This window comes from Lissotriton vulgaris, chromosome 4_1, assembly GCF_964263255.1.
Source record: "Lissotriton vulgaris chromosome 4_1, aLisVul1.2, whole genome shotgun sequence".
In the NCBI taxonomy this organism is placed as follows: Eukaryota; Metazoa; Chordata; class Amphibia; order Caudata; family Salamandridae; genus Lissotriton; species Lissotriton vulgaris.
The window spans coordinates 1,949,427,441-1,949,444,417 of NC_141691.1; the positions used below are offsets into that span (position 1 = coordinate 1,949,427,441).

General features: G+C 45.7%; 2 protein-coding genes across 2 annotated transcripts in view; one reads left to right on the forward strand and one right to left on the reverse strand.

The window, feature by feature from the left end:
- Positions 1–5,905, reverse strand: part of TRAPPC9 (trafficking protein particle complex subunit 9) — a 2,581,727-nt gene extending 2,575,822 nt beyond the window's left edge. Inside the window, exon 1 of the mRNA XM_086966259.1 lies at positions 5,773–5,905. The gene's annotated coding sequence lies outside the window, so the exon portion shown is untranslated. The remainder of the gene's footprint in view (positions 1–5,772) is intronic.
- A 566-nt stretch (positions 5,906–6,471) lies between these two features.
- Positions 6,472–16,977, forward strand: part of CHRAC1 (chromatin accessibility complex subunit 1) — a 75,057-nt gene continuing 64,551 nt past the window's right edge. Inside the window, exon 1 of the mRNA XM_086966260.1 lies at positions 6,472–6,763. Coding sequence (XP_086822386.1) covers positions 6,635–6,763 — 129 coding nt within the window. The 5' untranslated portion in view covers positions 6,472–6,634. The remainder of the gene's footprint in view (positions 6,764–16,977) is intronic.

The following is a 16,977-nucleotide window of genomic DNA, read 5'->3' on the forward strand; positions in this document are numbered from 1 at the left end:
ATATCTATCTGAAGAAAAGTGCATCCACTGTTTTTTATAAAAGAATTGAGATACATAATATGTATATATAAAAATAAGAGTATCTGATTCCAATCATTTAAAGAAAATAAAAATAAAAAATATATTTTGTAATACAAGGTTGTCTTGTTGTGGATATAATGAGGTAGATGTTAAATACAAGTGAAACATTGTGATTAGTGCCTATAAAATGTTGTAATTTACTTTGGCCAAGTGTCTTTCCAAAAAATTGTATTCCCTGTTCTGGCTAGCTAACCAAGATTCAGGGGCCCCTTTCTTAACAAATTTGTAAGTGGTGCTGCAATGGCTGGCCTGTAGCCACAGTTTGAGCGGTCTCTCGGGGGTGGCACAATACATGCTGCAGTCCATGGGAAAACCCTGGTGTACCTATGCCCTGGTTACCTCAGTACCCTATGCTAAGGACTTATAGGAATACACCAGTAGCCAATTGTGAAAGGTACAGAAGTACTTACCATGTCAAATTTAGGGAAGAAGCACAGTGACTGGTGTCATGATTAGCAGGATCCCAGTCAGACTTTTAAAAAAAACGTACTGACACAGGCAAAAAGTGGGGGTAACCATCAAAGCAGATCCTACCTTCCTACAGGACCCACAGCCAGGGTTCAGAAACATACATGCTCCGGACGAAACCAGTACTGGGTTGCTTATGTTGATTATGTTGCAAGAGTAATTGCCAATGGTCAGATTTATTGGATGCATTTGTCCTATTACCTTTTGTGTGAATCAAATAATCTCTACAACATCGGACATGAAAAGGGAACAAGACAGAGCGGCCTCCTCCCTCCTATATTGCTCGCTGTGGCCATTGAACTATTGGCCTGCATGGTGCAGCAAAGAAGTCCAGAATTGGGGATCAGAATGGACAACCGCTGGCATGTTATCTCTTTACATGCAGATGGTGCCTATTGTACCTGCAAGAAGAAAATCCGGCCTAAATGAGTTGATGGACTTACTAGATGAGTTTGGTGTGATGTCAGGATTGTCTTTTCCCACTCCACCCACTGTCTGAGACTAAACATATGCGCCAAACTCCTAACCGCCTGGAGTTAAGTTTTGATACCTTTAAGTATCTAGGTGTCCAGATTTACTACTCTTCAGACCACTTTATTAAAGGCAAATTTGGAAAGTTCATCAGCATGACTAAACAACTGATTCCACTTCGGACCAAACATCCATTGTCCCCAATGGGTAGGGTAACAATAGATAAAAAATGTTAGTGCTGCCCAGATTACCGTTTTTTTCTTCAGCATTGCCGGTGATATTAAATGCAGTCTTCTTTCTGGAATTATAAGGGATGCTGTTGGACTTGATTGGCACACAGATAGACCTCACTTCACGTTTTACAAGACACAGTGGACTATTCAAGGATGAGGACTTGGTGCCCCTAATTATAAAGTTTACTTCCTGGCAGGCCCTTTGCAATGGATGATGAGATGGGTGGGAGATCACTGTAACTAAGAGTAAGACAACATACAAGCAGCACTACCTAGGGGCATGAAACTGGGCTGGCTACTGAGTCCTACAAGACTTTCACCCTCTCTCCATATCTTGTTCGGAATAGTTAGAACCTGTTGGCATTGTTTTCTATAGTGGAGGGGTAAAACTATGCTGTACTCGCTGGACATCCCTCTATAGTGCCTACCCATGTTTCACAAGATCACAAGCACAGGATAACAGACTGGGCTAGAAGCAGACCTTACAATAATGGGAGACGTATTCGACCAGGGACAGTGCTTAATTTGTAAAAGGGTAAGTGCCAGAGCCCTTCTCTGGAGGCCACTGCATCTTGCACCACCCATTGCCTCTGCCAGTTCTGCCAATGACAGATCCAACACAACTACTAACCCCCACACTCCAACAAGTGTGACTGTTCAGACTTTTCCAGCAACCCAAAGATATGAGAATGGTGTGAGTGCAGGTAAAACTCATTTTTAGTTCTCGCCTGAGACAGCGCATGCGCTGTCTCTTCAAGACATTTAGTAAGTGGCTTTTAAAAGTGTCACCAGAGGCTTTTGCTGGCCTACAGCTTGCGTTCAGGAGCTTGCGCACATACACAGCTGCATCTGTGTTTTTATTGCTGTAATCAGGCTCCTCTGCTTGCACCACCCTCCTCCCTTTTCCCCCTCCCTCCTGGTCAGCTTCATTTGTGTCTTCTAGCTGTGAATCATGCTCCTCTGCTGCACTCCACCTCCCTTCTCCCCCTCCCTCCTGGTCAGCTTCATGTGTCTTCTAGCTGTGAATCATGCTCCTCTGCTTGCACTCCCCTTCCCTTCGCCCCCTCCTCTTCGTCAGTTTTATTTGTGTCTTCAATCACTGTGAATGCTCCTGCTTCCACCAGGCACACACACCAGCAGCCGTCAGTGCACGCTTCCACCAGGCACACACACACCACCAGTCGTCAGTGCACGCTTCCACAAGGCACACACAGCACCAGCCGTCAGTACATGCTTCCACCAGGCATACACACCACCAGCCGTCAGTTAAACACACCACCAGCCGCCAGTGCACGCTTCCACCAGGCATACACACCACCCGCAGTCAGTGCACGCTTCCACCAGGCACACACACCACCAGCCGTTAGTGCACGCTTCCACCAGGCACACACACCACCAGCATTCGGTGCACGTTTCCACCAGGCACACACACCACCAGCCGTCAGTGCACACTTCCACCAGGCACAAACACCACCAGCTGTCAGTGCACTCTTCCACCAGGCACCAGCGCCACCAGCCGTCAGTGCACGCTGCCACCAGGCACACACACCACCAGCCGTCAGTGCAACCTTCCACCAGGCACACACACCACCAGCCAACAGTGCACGCTTCCACCAGGCATACACACCACCAGCCGTCAGTGACACACACCACCAGCCGTCAGGGCACGCTTCCACCAGGCACACACCCCACCAGCCGTCAGTGCACGCTTCCACCAGGCACACACCCCACCAGCCGTCAGTGCACGCTTCCACCAGGCACACACCCCACCAGCCGTCAGTGCACGCTTCCACCAGGCACACACCCCACCAGCCGTCAGTGCACGCTTCCACCAGGCACACACCCCACCAGCCGTCAGTGCACGCTTCCACCAGGCACACACCCCACCAGCCGTCAGTACACGCTTCCACCAGGCACACACCCCGCCAGCCGTCAGTGCACGCTTCCACCAGGCACACACCCCACCAGCCGTCGGTGCACGCTTCCAACTGGCACACACACCACCAGCCGTTGGTGCACGCTTCCACCAGGCACACACACACCACCAGCCATCAGTGCACGCTTCCACCAGGCACACACACCACCAGCCATCAGTGCACACTTCCACCAGCCACAAAGACCGCTAGCCGTCAGTGCACGCTTCCACCAGGCATACACACCACCAGCCGTCAGTGCACGCTTTCACCAGGCACACACACCACCAGCCATCAGTGCAGCTGGGAGGGAGTGGGTCGAGTTTCCTTAAACCATGCTGAGTATGCAGGTGCAGTGCATGAACTTCTGTGTGAGTGAGTCATGCTGCCTGGGACTCACTCACTCCACACTTGTAAATTGCGCCTGCACCAGGCTTGTTCTCATTTGCAAAGTTCGGCGCATGCGCACAACTAGGCAGCCCCCACACCCCCGGGAATGACTGCTTCCTACAACCAGAACGGAAACAACATTCAGAGCAATAAAAACAAGTTCATTTGATGCAAAGAACTGTTAACAAAAACCATGTCCAGCGATTGTAGATCTGGCAACTTAAACAAAACAGCAACAAAAAACAAACAAGCGTTAGCATAGCCAATACGTCTCGTTTTTTGGACCCTATAAGTATTTAGTTATAAAGCAGAATATCCTTGATGCAACAACACCAACTGTTGCATGGCTAAACACTTATAAGGTCCCAAATGCGAGACCTATTGGCTATGCCAATGCTTGTTAATGTATTGTGACTGATTAAACAAAAGTTGTTGTGCACATCTCAAAATAAGACAACGGCGCCACCATGTTGCAGACTGTCATAAAAGCTGGAGCTGAGAATTAAGTGCTGGTGCCAACCACCAGAAAACACCGGCTCACATTGAACAATGAGCAGGGATCTCCACGCATGTTTGATAATGTGCTAGTCATTTACCAATTGCAAGACAGACACGTTTTGACAGAGAACCCACTGGAACTATCCTACGCGCACGCACTTTCTGCTCACACATGGACAGAGTAAAAAGGTAATTATCACACTATACACCACAATACTATCACAATACCTGCATGAAAACTGAAGTCTAAAATTGAAATGGCTGTCTGCACGCTTAAGGAAAGCAAATCGATGAAATGTTTAGATTACACCAAAACTGTTTCCACAAATCCATGGTTTAAGTACACTCAGTTTAAATACCTCAATCATATATACTTTTCACACAAATGCATTAGTCAAATGCATGAGGGAGCGATCTAAGAATGTCCTAGGTATAGAGCAGCGGAAGCAGACTTCTACCATACAGTAGGGGCATACCCTGCTGTTATAAAATATTAGGAGCAAATATTTAAGTAGTGTTGGAAATAACAGACAAGAATATAATATTCAACCCACTAGAACTAAATCTTGCAATTGAAAGAAACTAAATATATATATAAATTTGTTCACCTAATTATAGTAAAGAGAATAAAAGTAATGACTTGCAAAGTAACTTATAGAAGAAGGATGTTAACAAATGGGCTAAAGCTGAAAACAGACATGCTAAAGCGTATTCACAATCGAGAAGGCAAACGTGGCATACGACCCCTGGGATGTGCTGATGATTAAATTAGAAGCAAAGTCAGCTGATCGCTCTCAATGAGCGTGTAAGTATAATTGGATCATTGATATATTAATTAATCCTGTGATGAGGAAGAATGAGTAGACATATCTAAAATTGCCTTCCTTTTTTCTCCCCGCCCCCCCCAAAAATATAATATTTTATTTTTTCTTCTTGCTCACACATGATAATCTTGGAATACAATAATGTAAACATTGCTAAGAAAGTGCATTGTAAATTATATGTAGATCATAGCCGTATACCTGGGACCGAGTGTTTGGGGTTCTAGCATAGAGTTTGTTGAACATGGTGATGTATGGCTCTCGAACAAACAAGTGGAGTCACATTTGACAGTAGAACTTGCTATGTGTGCTATAAACGTACAAAAATTAATAAAGAGCTGTGAAACAAAAAAATAAACGTATGTGACTGAGGAAAGACGGCCTGATTATGTACTGTTAATCTTCATTACTCTAAATCCCACTTCCACTCGTCCCAATCATTACCTTTTGTCCACATCCTTACCATGTGAGGCATACCAAAGCAATTAAGGACTTTCATGTAAAAGAATCGTTCTCACCAATATAATGCAACAAACATAATTTGAATACATAAAGGTGAAACGACATGTGAAACAATAAAAGAGCAAATATCAATCATATTTCTAGCTCTTAATAAACAAACGTGCAAACCATATTAAGCTGCTGTATAATGCAAACACCATGCCAAAGTTATCCCCAATAAACAAACGTGCAAACTAGATTAAGCTACTGCATAATGCAAACCCCACGCCAAAGTTCTCCTCAATATTACAAATATTCTGCAGGGAATGTTATGTCCTATACAGCGTCTAGTTTAGGTTTAAGTTAAATAATAAGAGAACAACTGTCACAAGCTCCAAACAGCACCATAGTAAGGGGCAACTGTCCACGAGAGTCTAGCGTGTGCATATCACCTACCTCAGTTCTTGTCCCTTCCGATCCACTGGCACCGGCTGCAGAAACAAGCTGCTCCCGCGTCGGACCTAAACAGACAGCACAGGTCCCCTCACCAATCAGGTGATAAAAAGAAAGCCATCTTGGAATGGTACATATATTTCAATCTGTCTAATAAAATGTTCATAAAAATAGGATTTAGAGAAAGAACTACTCAAAAGTTATTTTTGATAGGTTTGTAAAGTACTTTTAAATCTATGCCTAAAAAATCCACGTAAAAAATTGATTACATCCTGGGTACAGAATTCGATCTAAATGTCCACGAAAACGTTGATGTTTTCCTTCGCCGTCAACTAAGCAGTGTGCCCATTCTATTGCACAGCATGCCACACTTCACAGCAAACTTGCTCCCTTCAGTGAAAAGCGGCCGCAAGGATTTACGCAACCTACACAATAGTTGCACATTTCAGTCCCCTTTTAGTTTCTATTTTCCTCTTCTTTCTTCATTGAAAGATCTGTCTACAATTTCTTACTTCCGGATTTGTAGAGACCAAAACAAACCACCTCTTCCTCGTTTACGGGATGGAAACACCAGCCCTTCCAGAAATCTAGGCCGCACGTCACAAATTCTGTGACGCCATATTGCATGTGTAACCTGGCCTCTATTTGCCATTCATACGTTTCCCAAACACCAAAGATGGTCCTAATAACGGTTAGCGCTCTAGTTTATAAAGTGACGGGTTTTAACTCTAGAGCGCGTAGCCCATAGAGTTTGTTCTATTGTGTTGATGAGCTCACAATGCTCACAGTATTCTGCTGATTGGCTAAGCTGTGATGTTTCGATCACTGCACTGCGCCTGCTCGCTTTACTGGTCAAAGGAAGAAGATGGCGGGTACCGGTGGCGAGAACCGGCTGATGTCGCTACCCATGTCCCGCATTCGTGTCATCATGAAAAGTTCCCCAGATGTGTCCAACATCAACCAGGACGCGTTGCTGCTCACCACAAAAGCCACGGTGAGGGTGGCAGGTGAGGGAGGGACGGGACGTGGGGTAGAACGGTCCCTAAAGTTTATAGACCTGATTCGGAATGGGGTGGCCAGAAACGATGCGTCCAAGGTCCTGGAGAAAGGGTGTGGGAGACAATAGATGAGTGTACCGTAAACTCTGGACTGCGTCAGAGTAGACATCTGACCGTTTGTCAACCACTCTAATTAAGGGCTAAACAATGATAACCTATCCCCGGGAGGCAAAGATCACTCACTCCAATACTCTCTGTGCAGTTTTTCAGTGGGGATTGGACGCAGAAATGAGGACAATTTCCTATGGGAACTAAAATGAGAAATCTCTTGTTTTCCCATTTACCTCTTTTTTTTTCCATAGTACTGATTATCTCAAAACTTGGTATTCCGTAAATTATTTAAACTAAGCTGATTGGCAAGTTTTTTTTTCCTTCGAAATATTCTTACGGGGTCAAAAGTTATAGATAGATAAGAAAAATGCCTTTTCAACGGAAACGCTGTCCAAACCTTAATTGCACAGTGGCGAATGCCATTCTGGCAGAGGTATAATGTCTGCATCGCATCACACTCTCCAAGGTTGCCTGCACTGCAAACCAGATTCTAGCATCTGTAACCAAGACCACCGTTCATTGATGTCATCAAGATTAGCAATATCTGTTCTGGCTCTTGAGCCACTGGCAGTCTGGATCCAGGGGGGACCTGCTGATACATGGCCTTCGCTGGTTGGCAGACTGGGAAGATAGAATATCATTGTTTCCCTATGATATCCTCCTGTATGTGGCTTCGCCCAGAGCCTCCATCGCCAGAATCCTAAATGTCTTCGTTACCTACCAAAAGTTCTCCGGATAAACGATCAACTGGTCAAAGTCAGTGGTCCTCATTCTACACGGACAGGCACAGAGAATGCTAAAAGATTGCGAGGCACAGGTGGTGACAGATGAGTTCTGATACCTGGGCGTTTTTGTTACAGCCAACCGTGAACTCATTATGGCTAAAAATCTACACTCTTCTCTCCTTATTTCCCCCCCCCCCCCCCCCTTCCGATTGAAGCAAGACGTGCACCACTGGGTAGCGCTTCCTCTCTCCCTGTTGGGAAGGCCTACCCTTTTCAAAATGATGGCACTGCCATGCTTTCTCTATGTCCTCCAAAACAGTCCTTTCCCGGTGCCCCAAAACTATTTCAAATCCATACAGGGCGAGATAAGAAAGTTGTTGTGGGATGGGGGGGATCATTGAAAACAATGGGGTGAACCCAAATAATCAATAGGACCTGGGTAACAGTAGTTATGTAAAAAAGGTGGTCCTAGATATAAGTTTTAGACACAGCTAGTGATATAGATGTTATTATTTCATAATCAACAAAGGATCAGAATGAATCTGAATATACAACCACATGGAGATGTAATGCAAGCTTAAATCAATTCAAAAAATGCAGTACATGCACGTAACACAACACAACCAATAAATTCAACAAATGCGACTGTAATTTATTTACAAATTTATAAAATTCAACAAGGGGAAAATTGAAAAGAAAGGAAGTTGGTGCTCAAGTGAAGGAAAGTAAAGGGATAGATTTAAGGGTGATTGAGTGCAATAGAAAGATTATTTATACATTGCACACGTAAAGCCTACCCATTTACAATCTATATACAATTTTATATACAGGGGGACAGGGACAGGAAAGCACCAAATAAAATTAGAACGGTGTCACGATTCCAGGTCAGTTGGGCGGTACACCTCTCAAAAGTAAATGCGTGGTTAACCGGTCGCGTGACACGGAAGCTGCCGGGCGAGTTTGAAAGACTTAAACTATTGCTGCTCTCGTTCCCGTGAATTTTGTGGAGCAAAAGCCGAATACCAAGATTCACTTGATTTATTATTCGCCTGCAGTCACCTGGCACAATGTCGATTATGACATCGGACTAGGCACGAAGGAATTCGAGTGCCAACTGAGGACACATTGGCTCTTGACTGAACCCCAATCCTGAGCTGAATTTACTTTTGAGAGGTGTACCGCCCAACTGACCTGGAATCGTGACACCGTTCTAATTTTATTTGGTGCTTTCCTGTCCCTTGCCCCTACTACCGTCCTGAAGAAGACCCGCAGCAGAGGTCGTGACTTCCCCCATATTGCGCCAGGGTCGAAACGTCGACGATCCCCCCCCTCCCCCCCATTATTTCTTCCAAGCCTACACCGGCCCTTCCCTGTCCCCCTGTATATAAAATTGTATATAGATTGTAAATGGGTAGGCTTTACGTGTGCAATGTATAAATAATCTTTCTATTGCACTCAATCACCCTTAAATCTATCCCTTTACTTTCCTTCACTTGAGCACCAACTTCCTTTCTTTTCAATTTTCCCCTTGTTGAATTTTATAAATTTGTAAATAAATTACAGTCGCATTTGTTGAATTTATTGGTTGTGTTGTGTTACGTGCATGTACTGCATTTTTTGAATTGATTTAAGCTTGCATTACATCTCCATGTGGTTGTATATTCAGATTCATTCTGATCCTTTGTTGATTATGAAATAATAACATCTATATCACTAGCTGTGTCTAAAACTTATATCTAGGACCACCTTTTTTACATAACCCGTGGGATGGGGGGGGGCCTCCAAGAATAGCAATGAATGAACTCACTAAGGGATGGTATGACCAGGGGATAGTTCTCCCTGATATTCCGAACTACCACCGAGCAGCACAACTAATGGTACTTAATCATTGGGCCCCCATGACCGAAACGGCATACCAGATGGACTGGCTAACCCTGGGTCCCAGAAGGTAGATACGTGCTATACATCCGCCGAAAAAAACTCCAACTCCACCAGGCGTCAGTGCACTCCAACTGTCGGGATTTACAGCTCTCACAATCCAGTCAACATTGGCGAAGATGGGATGGAAAAAGAAAATCATGCAAGTGACACCCTTGTGGGAATCCCAACTCCTTGACCGCCTGAGAGAGAGACAGGGGTTCGACAAGTGGGACCTGCTTGGCATCTCGGCAGTGAGAGACGTGTGGAGGGGAGGGTTGATAAGACCATTCACAGAACTACAGAAAGACTACAACCTAGCTCCCACTGAGGCGTTCCGCTACTTACGACTCCGACGCGCCCTGCAGGCAGCCCTACCAAAGGGGGTGCCTCTCTCAGAGTCCTCCACTCTCGCAAACAAATTATTGGAGGAACATATCACAAAAAAGGCGATCTCACTAACATATTGGAAATTGATGAATCATGCACGAGAGCATCCAAGATATGCAAGATGAATCCAAGATATGCAAGATGAGCAGTGGCTGGAGGCACTTGCTTCCTCTCGGGAGTTGGCTATTAGAGCCCATTTGCGCCTGGTGCAACTTAAAATCCTCCATAGGACCTACATCTCATGCACCACATTGGTAAAGATGGAGAAACTAACCAATGCTTTCTGTCGTAGGGGCTCTAGATTGGAAGGCACATTCTTTCATATAATATGGGCTTGCCTCAAAATTCAAGAGTATTGGAGTGCAATAATCCAATGTTTAAATGAAGTGTATAGGAGTGAGTTGCTAATTTTGTCAACATGGTGTCTCCTCAATGTCTGGGAATCAACAGATTTGGGAGTGGAGACCAAACAGGGGTGACTCTAGCACAGATGTTGCCAAAAGAAATATAGCACGTGCCTGGGGTTCTGATGTGACTTCCTCCTTGAGGGACTGGAAGAGGGATATGGACTGGTGTTTGGTGGCGGAGGACGCGGTGTATACCAATAGAGGATGCCACCGCAAATGGGGGAAGGTCTGGAATAAATGGAATGACTTTAGAGGCAACCCATATACGGCTCCAGAGCCACAACGGAGGTGGGAGGAAATGCAGGAGGGAATTGATTTGAGGAAACAGAGGAACACCTTGCATAGTGGGGTTGTAAAGATCATTGAGAATATTAAAGCTTTAACCAGGAGAAGTGACAGTATATCACATTTGTGGTGAATATAACTGCTTTGTTAGTTTTTGAAATAAAAAGATATGATACATAAAAAAAAAGATTAGCAATAGCAATTTTTTTTTACCCTGTGATCTCGGCAATAAAACACATTCCAAAACCTGGCCTACCGCACTACCCCCTTAAGAGCTTGTCAAATTGCCTTTAATTTTGTAAGCCTGGTCCTGCCATTTATTTTGAAATCCTAGAGAACAAAAGCTGATCTCACACCTACTTAATTAGTATTAGGGGGTCAAAACTATCATATTTGCGGTCCCACCAACTTGAAAAAATATATCACATGACTAATCGACCTAATGGAGCAGTTTACGATAACAGTTGAACGTGGCTTTTATGGAAGATCCGACCACATTGTTTAAAATCAAGTAGGTTTATTCTCATTAGGGGCAATGTAGGTATTGTCGCAGTCTGTCTCAACCGTCCCCTTCCCCCCGTCTTCCCACATTCTATTCTATCACAGAGTATTCTAAGACTGACATAACACACACACCCCTTTCTTTTGTTTTTCATGCTTTTGAAACATATGCCCTACCCCAATAAAAACATAAAATGAACACTTGTAATGCTGCAAAATGACACATAATTTCTTCCCACATTAACTTTTTCAAATACATTACACGCTACAAAGGAAAATTATCAGAGAGATAATCTTCCAACCATACTGGTGGTAGCTTTTCAAGTTTTATTTTTTCCCCTCAAATTAAGTGCATCCTTCAGTCAAATGTTCCTTCTCTCTACCCTCTTAAGAAGAAAATTCACGGACAGTAACCTCTCTAAATGCTGTAATGGGCACATCCAATCCATTAACATCATCCTGTACAGGTATAGTATCTTCAGGAACATTTTTGTCAACTCTATTCTCATCAAATACCCAATTTATTACACACCCCTTATCTGCAATAACATTTCCCGTAGATGACGGAATAGAGCTTTTAGCAATCCTTTCCAAATTCCATACCTTTCCATTACTTAGTTGTACTGCATTATTCAATTCTTCTGCAACCTCCATAGGCTCATAAAACCTACTATCCTCTTTTGGTTCCTTTCCATGTTTTTTCTCTCACCCATTGTCCAACAACAATCTTACATTGTTTTAGTTAAATACATATTATCATACTACTTTCTTTTAGATTGCATTGATTCCAACCTCTCTTTTACTGAATCCTCTGGCCATAGTACAATATTGCATTTGAATAACCTACCTGGTGAATACTTTGTCCTTGGGTTTCTCCCTCTCATTAAAGCAAAAGGAAAATACCCTGTAACTTCGCATACCGATACCCTGTAAGCCCAAACCATTTTATCGAGCTGCACTTCCCAATCTCAATTTTTTTTTTTACAGCATACTGAATGGTGTTTTTTAATGACACGATTAAAGCGCTCAACCATGCCAATGTGTTAGAACCTGGGGTAGCCTGGCCTAGGGCAAGACATACATTTCAGAGGCACAGTGTTAAGGTTGCAGACCACCCAACAGTAAAACCACGCAATATCACACAAAAATAACGCTACACCAAAATTGTGGAAAAATAAGTACTGCTTTATAAAAATAATATACTCTTTGTTTTCAAAATATACAGCTTAGGACATTTCAGGTTACTTTAGAATCAGCAATTATACCTTTTAAACTGCTAAGCAAATTATCATTTAGATTCCAAGTTACATCACATTTGTCAGGAAATCAATAAAGGCACTTTCAAAGTATCAAATTACCACACTAAACAGTATTAGCAGTACATCTCATTAAGCTCTATAATTATTTAAATTTTGCTACTATGCCTTCCTATGACTTTCAAAGAGGAAATGTCAGCATTTTACATTAGATCAGATATTTAGGGATCATTGCATTGACTTGCTGGGCATTAAATATGCCCAGCACCGGCGAGGCTCACCGGCCTCCAGGGCACCTCAGCTCCTCTCTCCCACTCGAGCCAGCTCCTCTGGCGGTGCTCGAGCGGGGAAAGGATTATGGCAGCTTCCCCCAGCAGGCAATCGACTTCCTCACTTCCCCCCTCTCGCTCGCGCCGGCTCTTCCGTGTGGCGCTTGAGCGAGGGAGAGATTACCTCACCGGGCTGCAGCGGTAGCCGGCGCTCTGGGAAAACCCCCTGGCGCCTCTCCTCAGCGCAGATCTCTAGGAACACTCTTCCAGCGGGCATGCGCTGTAGCGCTCGGCTGGCGCCGCCTCCCACTGCGCTCGCTCGAAGAGCAGACGCTTCACTCCTGGGCCTGCCTACTTCTTCTGCCCCACTATGTAAAATAACAGGAGCCCCCTGGTGCAAATAGCAATCCTGGGTCAGGGTAGAGAATGTATGTAAGCAAAAATTCCCAGGCATGCACAAACGTGACTAGCAGGTACACATGTAGATAGAATTAGCTACAATAACATTAGACAAAACTGCTTTTTCCAGTACAATTAGTTTTAATTATTCAAATATTCATAAAAAGTTCATATGATAAAAATGTATTACAATGTTCAGAGTCAATGCAAACTTCATTGTAATTATACATGGTCTAATAGTGATAAAATTTCATTAAACATTATAAAAAAATGATGGTTTCCTGTCGACGCGTTTCGACACGTAAGTTGTGTCTTCCTCAGGACTGTACCATCGATGTTCTTATAGTGTGTTTCAAAAAATGGCGTTGGTTTATTTTGAATTGGATTTTCTAAGGGCGAGTTACGCACCGACGTTCCCCAATCTGCAGATAACAAGGCACTTAGTATCTCATAAATGATAGCATCTGTTCGTATGATGATATTAAAATATATTTTTTCCACTGTATGACACCAAGAGGCTGGGGACGCTGTAAAAAGCTAGTATTGCCAACCTGAAAGGATTTGGTTTGACGTGTGGAAGCAAGACAACATTCGTGACTTACAGACCGGGGATAACGTGTAGACCATCAGCACCACGAACAACTGATACTCTGTACCGCTCCAGTTAATCAATCACATCTGGAACAATCGGGGGACGGCTCGACCTCACGGGATACAATTCGTCCGTTAGGTAGCGCATTCAATAAAACACCGCTCTATGCAGACCCCAGCAGCGACTTGGCCCCAAGACGCATCACCTACTCAGAGGGTTAAGTATGGCGTCTGGATAAACACACTATAAGAACATCGATGGTACAGTCCTGAGGAAGACACAACTTACGTGTCGAAACGCGTCGACAGGAAACCATCATTTTTTTATAATGTTTAATGAAATTTTATCACTATTAGACCATGTATAATTACAATGAAGTTTGCATTGACTCTGAACATTGTAATACATTTTTATCATATGAACTTTTTATGAATATTTGAATAATTAAAACTAATTGTACTGGAAAAAGCAGTTTTGTCTAATGTTATTGTAGCTAATTCTATCTACATGTGTACCTGCTAGTCACGTTTGTGCATGCCTGGGAATTTTTGCTTACATACATACTTCTTCTGCCCCTCCTTCCGGGGATTTCAGCAACAAACAAGCATGCGCGAAGGCGCCGATCAGTAGCGTCTCACCAGGCTTTCCCTTGGCAACCGAGTGTTGCACGGCCACACAACAGAAGCGCGGAAGGCGCCCCTGGGGTCCCGCTCACGGTGAGATCAGCGCCGCTTCAGGAAACCGGCACCCTTCACCTCCCAGGCGCCTCCTCAGTCGCAATCCGGCGCCGGCCCCTCCTAGTCACTGCTCCCTCAGCGCCCACTGCCCCTTCCAGATGGCGCTCAACCACGGAGCTAGGACAGCTCACCAGGTGCTGGCTCCACTCCTCAGCAGGTGAGAGGTGACTCTCTGTGGGGTGATTGAATGAGGGGACAGACGCTGAATCCAGGGCAGACTGGTATTGAGGGCCAAATTAAAGGGTGGGGGCCACAAGAATTAACCCTACACTGCTTGAGGGAATCACAGCAGAATTCCTTTCACTGGGCAGAGGACTGCGCTCCGCAGCGCCACAGTCTCCTTCTCCTGTTTACACCCCACTATTTTGAAGCTAGGGGTCAGTCAGGCGCCCAGGGTCTCCCTTAAACAGCCACAGCGGGGACAAGACAAGGATCCCAAAGGAGGAGTAGAGAAGTGGATTAACTAGGCTGCTTCCCAGTCCAGGAGTTCAACCCTCTCACTAGCCTCTCCCCACCTTCCAAGATAGCCTATCCTCCAGCTGACTCTCACAGGTAGACAAAATGGCTGCCCCGCATTCCGCCTTATATAGGCTGACCCTCAGTGGTCCAGAATGGACCAGAAGGTTCTAGAACGCCCTATGCTAGGCTATGGCCAAGTTCTGAGTGTGACAGTTAGGGCAGTTGGTAGCCACCATTTTGTGTGGTTCCAACTTTCCTGTCAGAACAGGCCTCTGGGCCTGAGGTGAAAAATCATGAGGGGGGGAAAGAACACCTATCCCCTGGGCCAACACCTAGCAAAAGTCAGTGGACAAAAATTATCAAGGGTATGAGGGGCAAAAAGGGGACAAAATAAATAATAAAATAGGAGGGACTACGCCAAAAAGCCAGACAGGTCTAACACGCGTCCCCCCCAGCTGAAAGTGGGGAGAACTACCCAACCCCTTGGGAGTCCTCATCACTAAGGCGGAAATACCTGGAGAGACCGTCTGCATTGGGGTGGTCCACTCCAGGCCGATGTTCCACCCGGAAGTCCATTCCCTGTAGGTAGATGGACCACCTCAACAGCTTGGGATTTTCCCCCTTCATTTGCATCAGCCAACGAAGGGGTCGGTGGTCAGTCTGAACCAGGAAGTGCGAGCCAAAGAGGTATGGCCGCAGCTTCTTCAGAGCCCACACCACCGCAAAAGCTTCCCTCTCAATGGCACTCCACTTCTGTTCCCGGGGAGGCAGTCTCCTGGATAAGAAGACTACAGGTTGATCCAGGCCCTCTTCATTTAGTTGCGATAACACTGCCCCAATGCCATGTTCTGATGCATCTGTTTGGACAATGAACTCCTTGGAGAAGTCTGGGGCCTTCAGGACCGGTGCCGCACTCATCGTCTGCTTCAATTTCTCGAAAGCTTGCTGACAAGCTCCCGTCCAAACTACCCGTCGAGGTTGTTTCTTGGAGGTGAGCTCTGTGAGGGGCGCTACAATAGTGCCATACCCCTTCACAAAGCGACGGTAGTAGCCTGTGAGGCCCAGGAAAGCTCGGACCTCAGTCTGTGTCTTGGGGGGTTCCCAGGCCATGATTGCCTCAATCTTCGCCTGCAGGGGCTGCACAGTCCCCCTACCCACCAAGTGTCCAAGGTACACAACCGACCCCTGCCCAATCTGGCATTTGCTGGCCTTGATTGTCAATCCAGCTTGTCTCAGGGCCTGGAGAACTGCTTGCAAATGCTGCAGATGGTCCTCCCAACTGCTACTGAAGACAGCAATGTCATCCAAGTAAGCAGCAGAGAAACTCTCCATTCCAGAGAGGACCTGGTTCACCAGCCGCTGAAATGTGGCAGGGGTGTTCTTGAGCCCAAAGGGCATCACACAGAACTGGAAGTGTCCCTCAGGCGTGGAGAAGGCTGACCTTTCCCTTGCTCCATCTGTCAAGGAGATCTGCCAGTACCCTGAAGTGAGGTCAAAGGTACTCAGATATTGGGCAGCTCCTAACCGGTCAATTAATTCATCCGCCCTAGGGATCGGATGAGCATCAGTCTTTGTCACTGAGTTCAGTCCTCGGTAATCCACACAGAACCTCAGTTCAGGTGTGGTGCCTGGTGGTGCGGCTTTTGGCACGAGCACCACCGGACTGGACCAAGGGCTGTTGGAAGGTTCAATAACTCCCAGCTCTAGCATCTTGGCAACCTCTCCATGGATGCTAGCCTTCACCTTGTCAGACAGCCGGTAGTCTTTGACTTCACCGGTGGGCTGTCCCCTGTGTCCACGTCATGGGTACACAGGTGAGTCCTTCCCGGGACAAGGGAGAACAACGAAGAGTACTGCTCCAGGATCTGGCGGCAGTCCTCCCGTTGCTCAGGAGTTAGAGTAGGAGAGAGAATCACTCCCTCCACTGACCCATCCTTCTCTTGAGACGAAAATAGATCTGGGAGAGGTTCGCTTTCCGCTTCCTCTTCCCCGTCAGTCACCATCATCAACATGACCTCGGGCCTCTCATGGTGGGGCTTGAGACGGTTGGCATGCAGCACCCGTAGGGGCTGTCGAGGGGTCTTAAGGTCCACCAGGTATGTGGCCTTACCCTTCTTCTCCAACACTTCAAAGGGGCCTGTCCAGCGATCCTGGAGGGCACT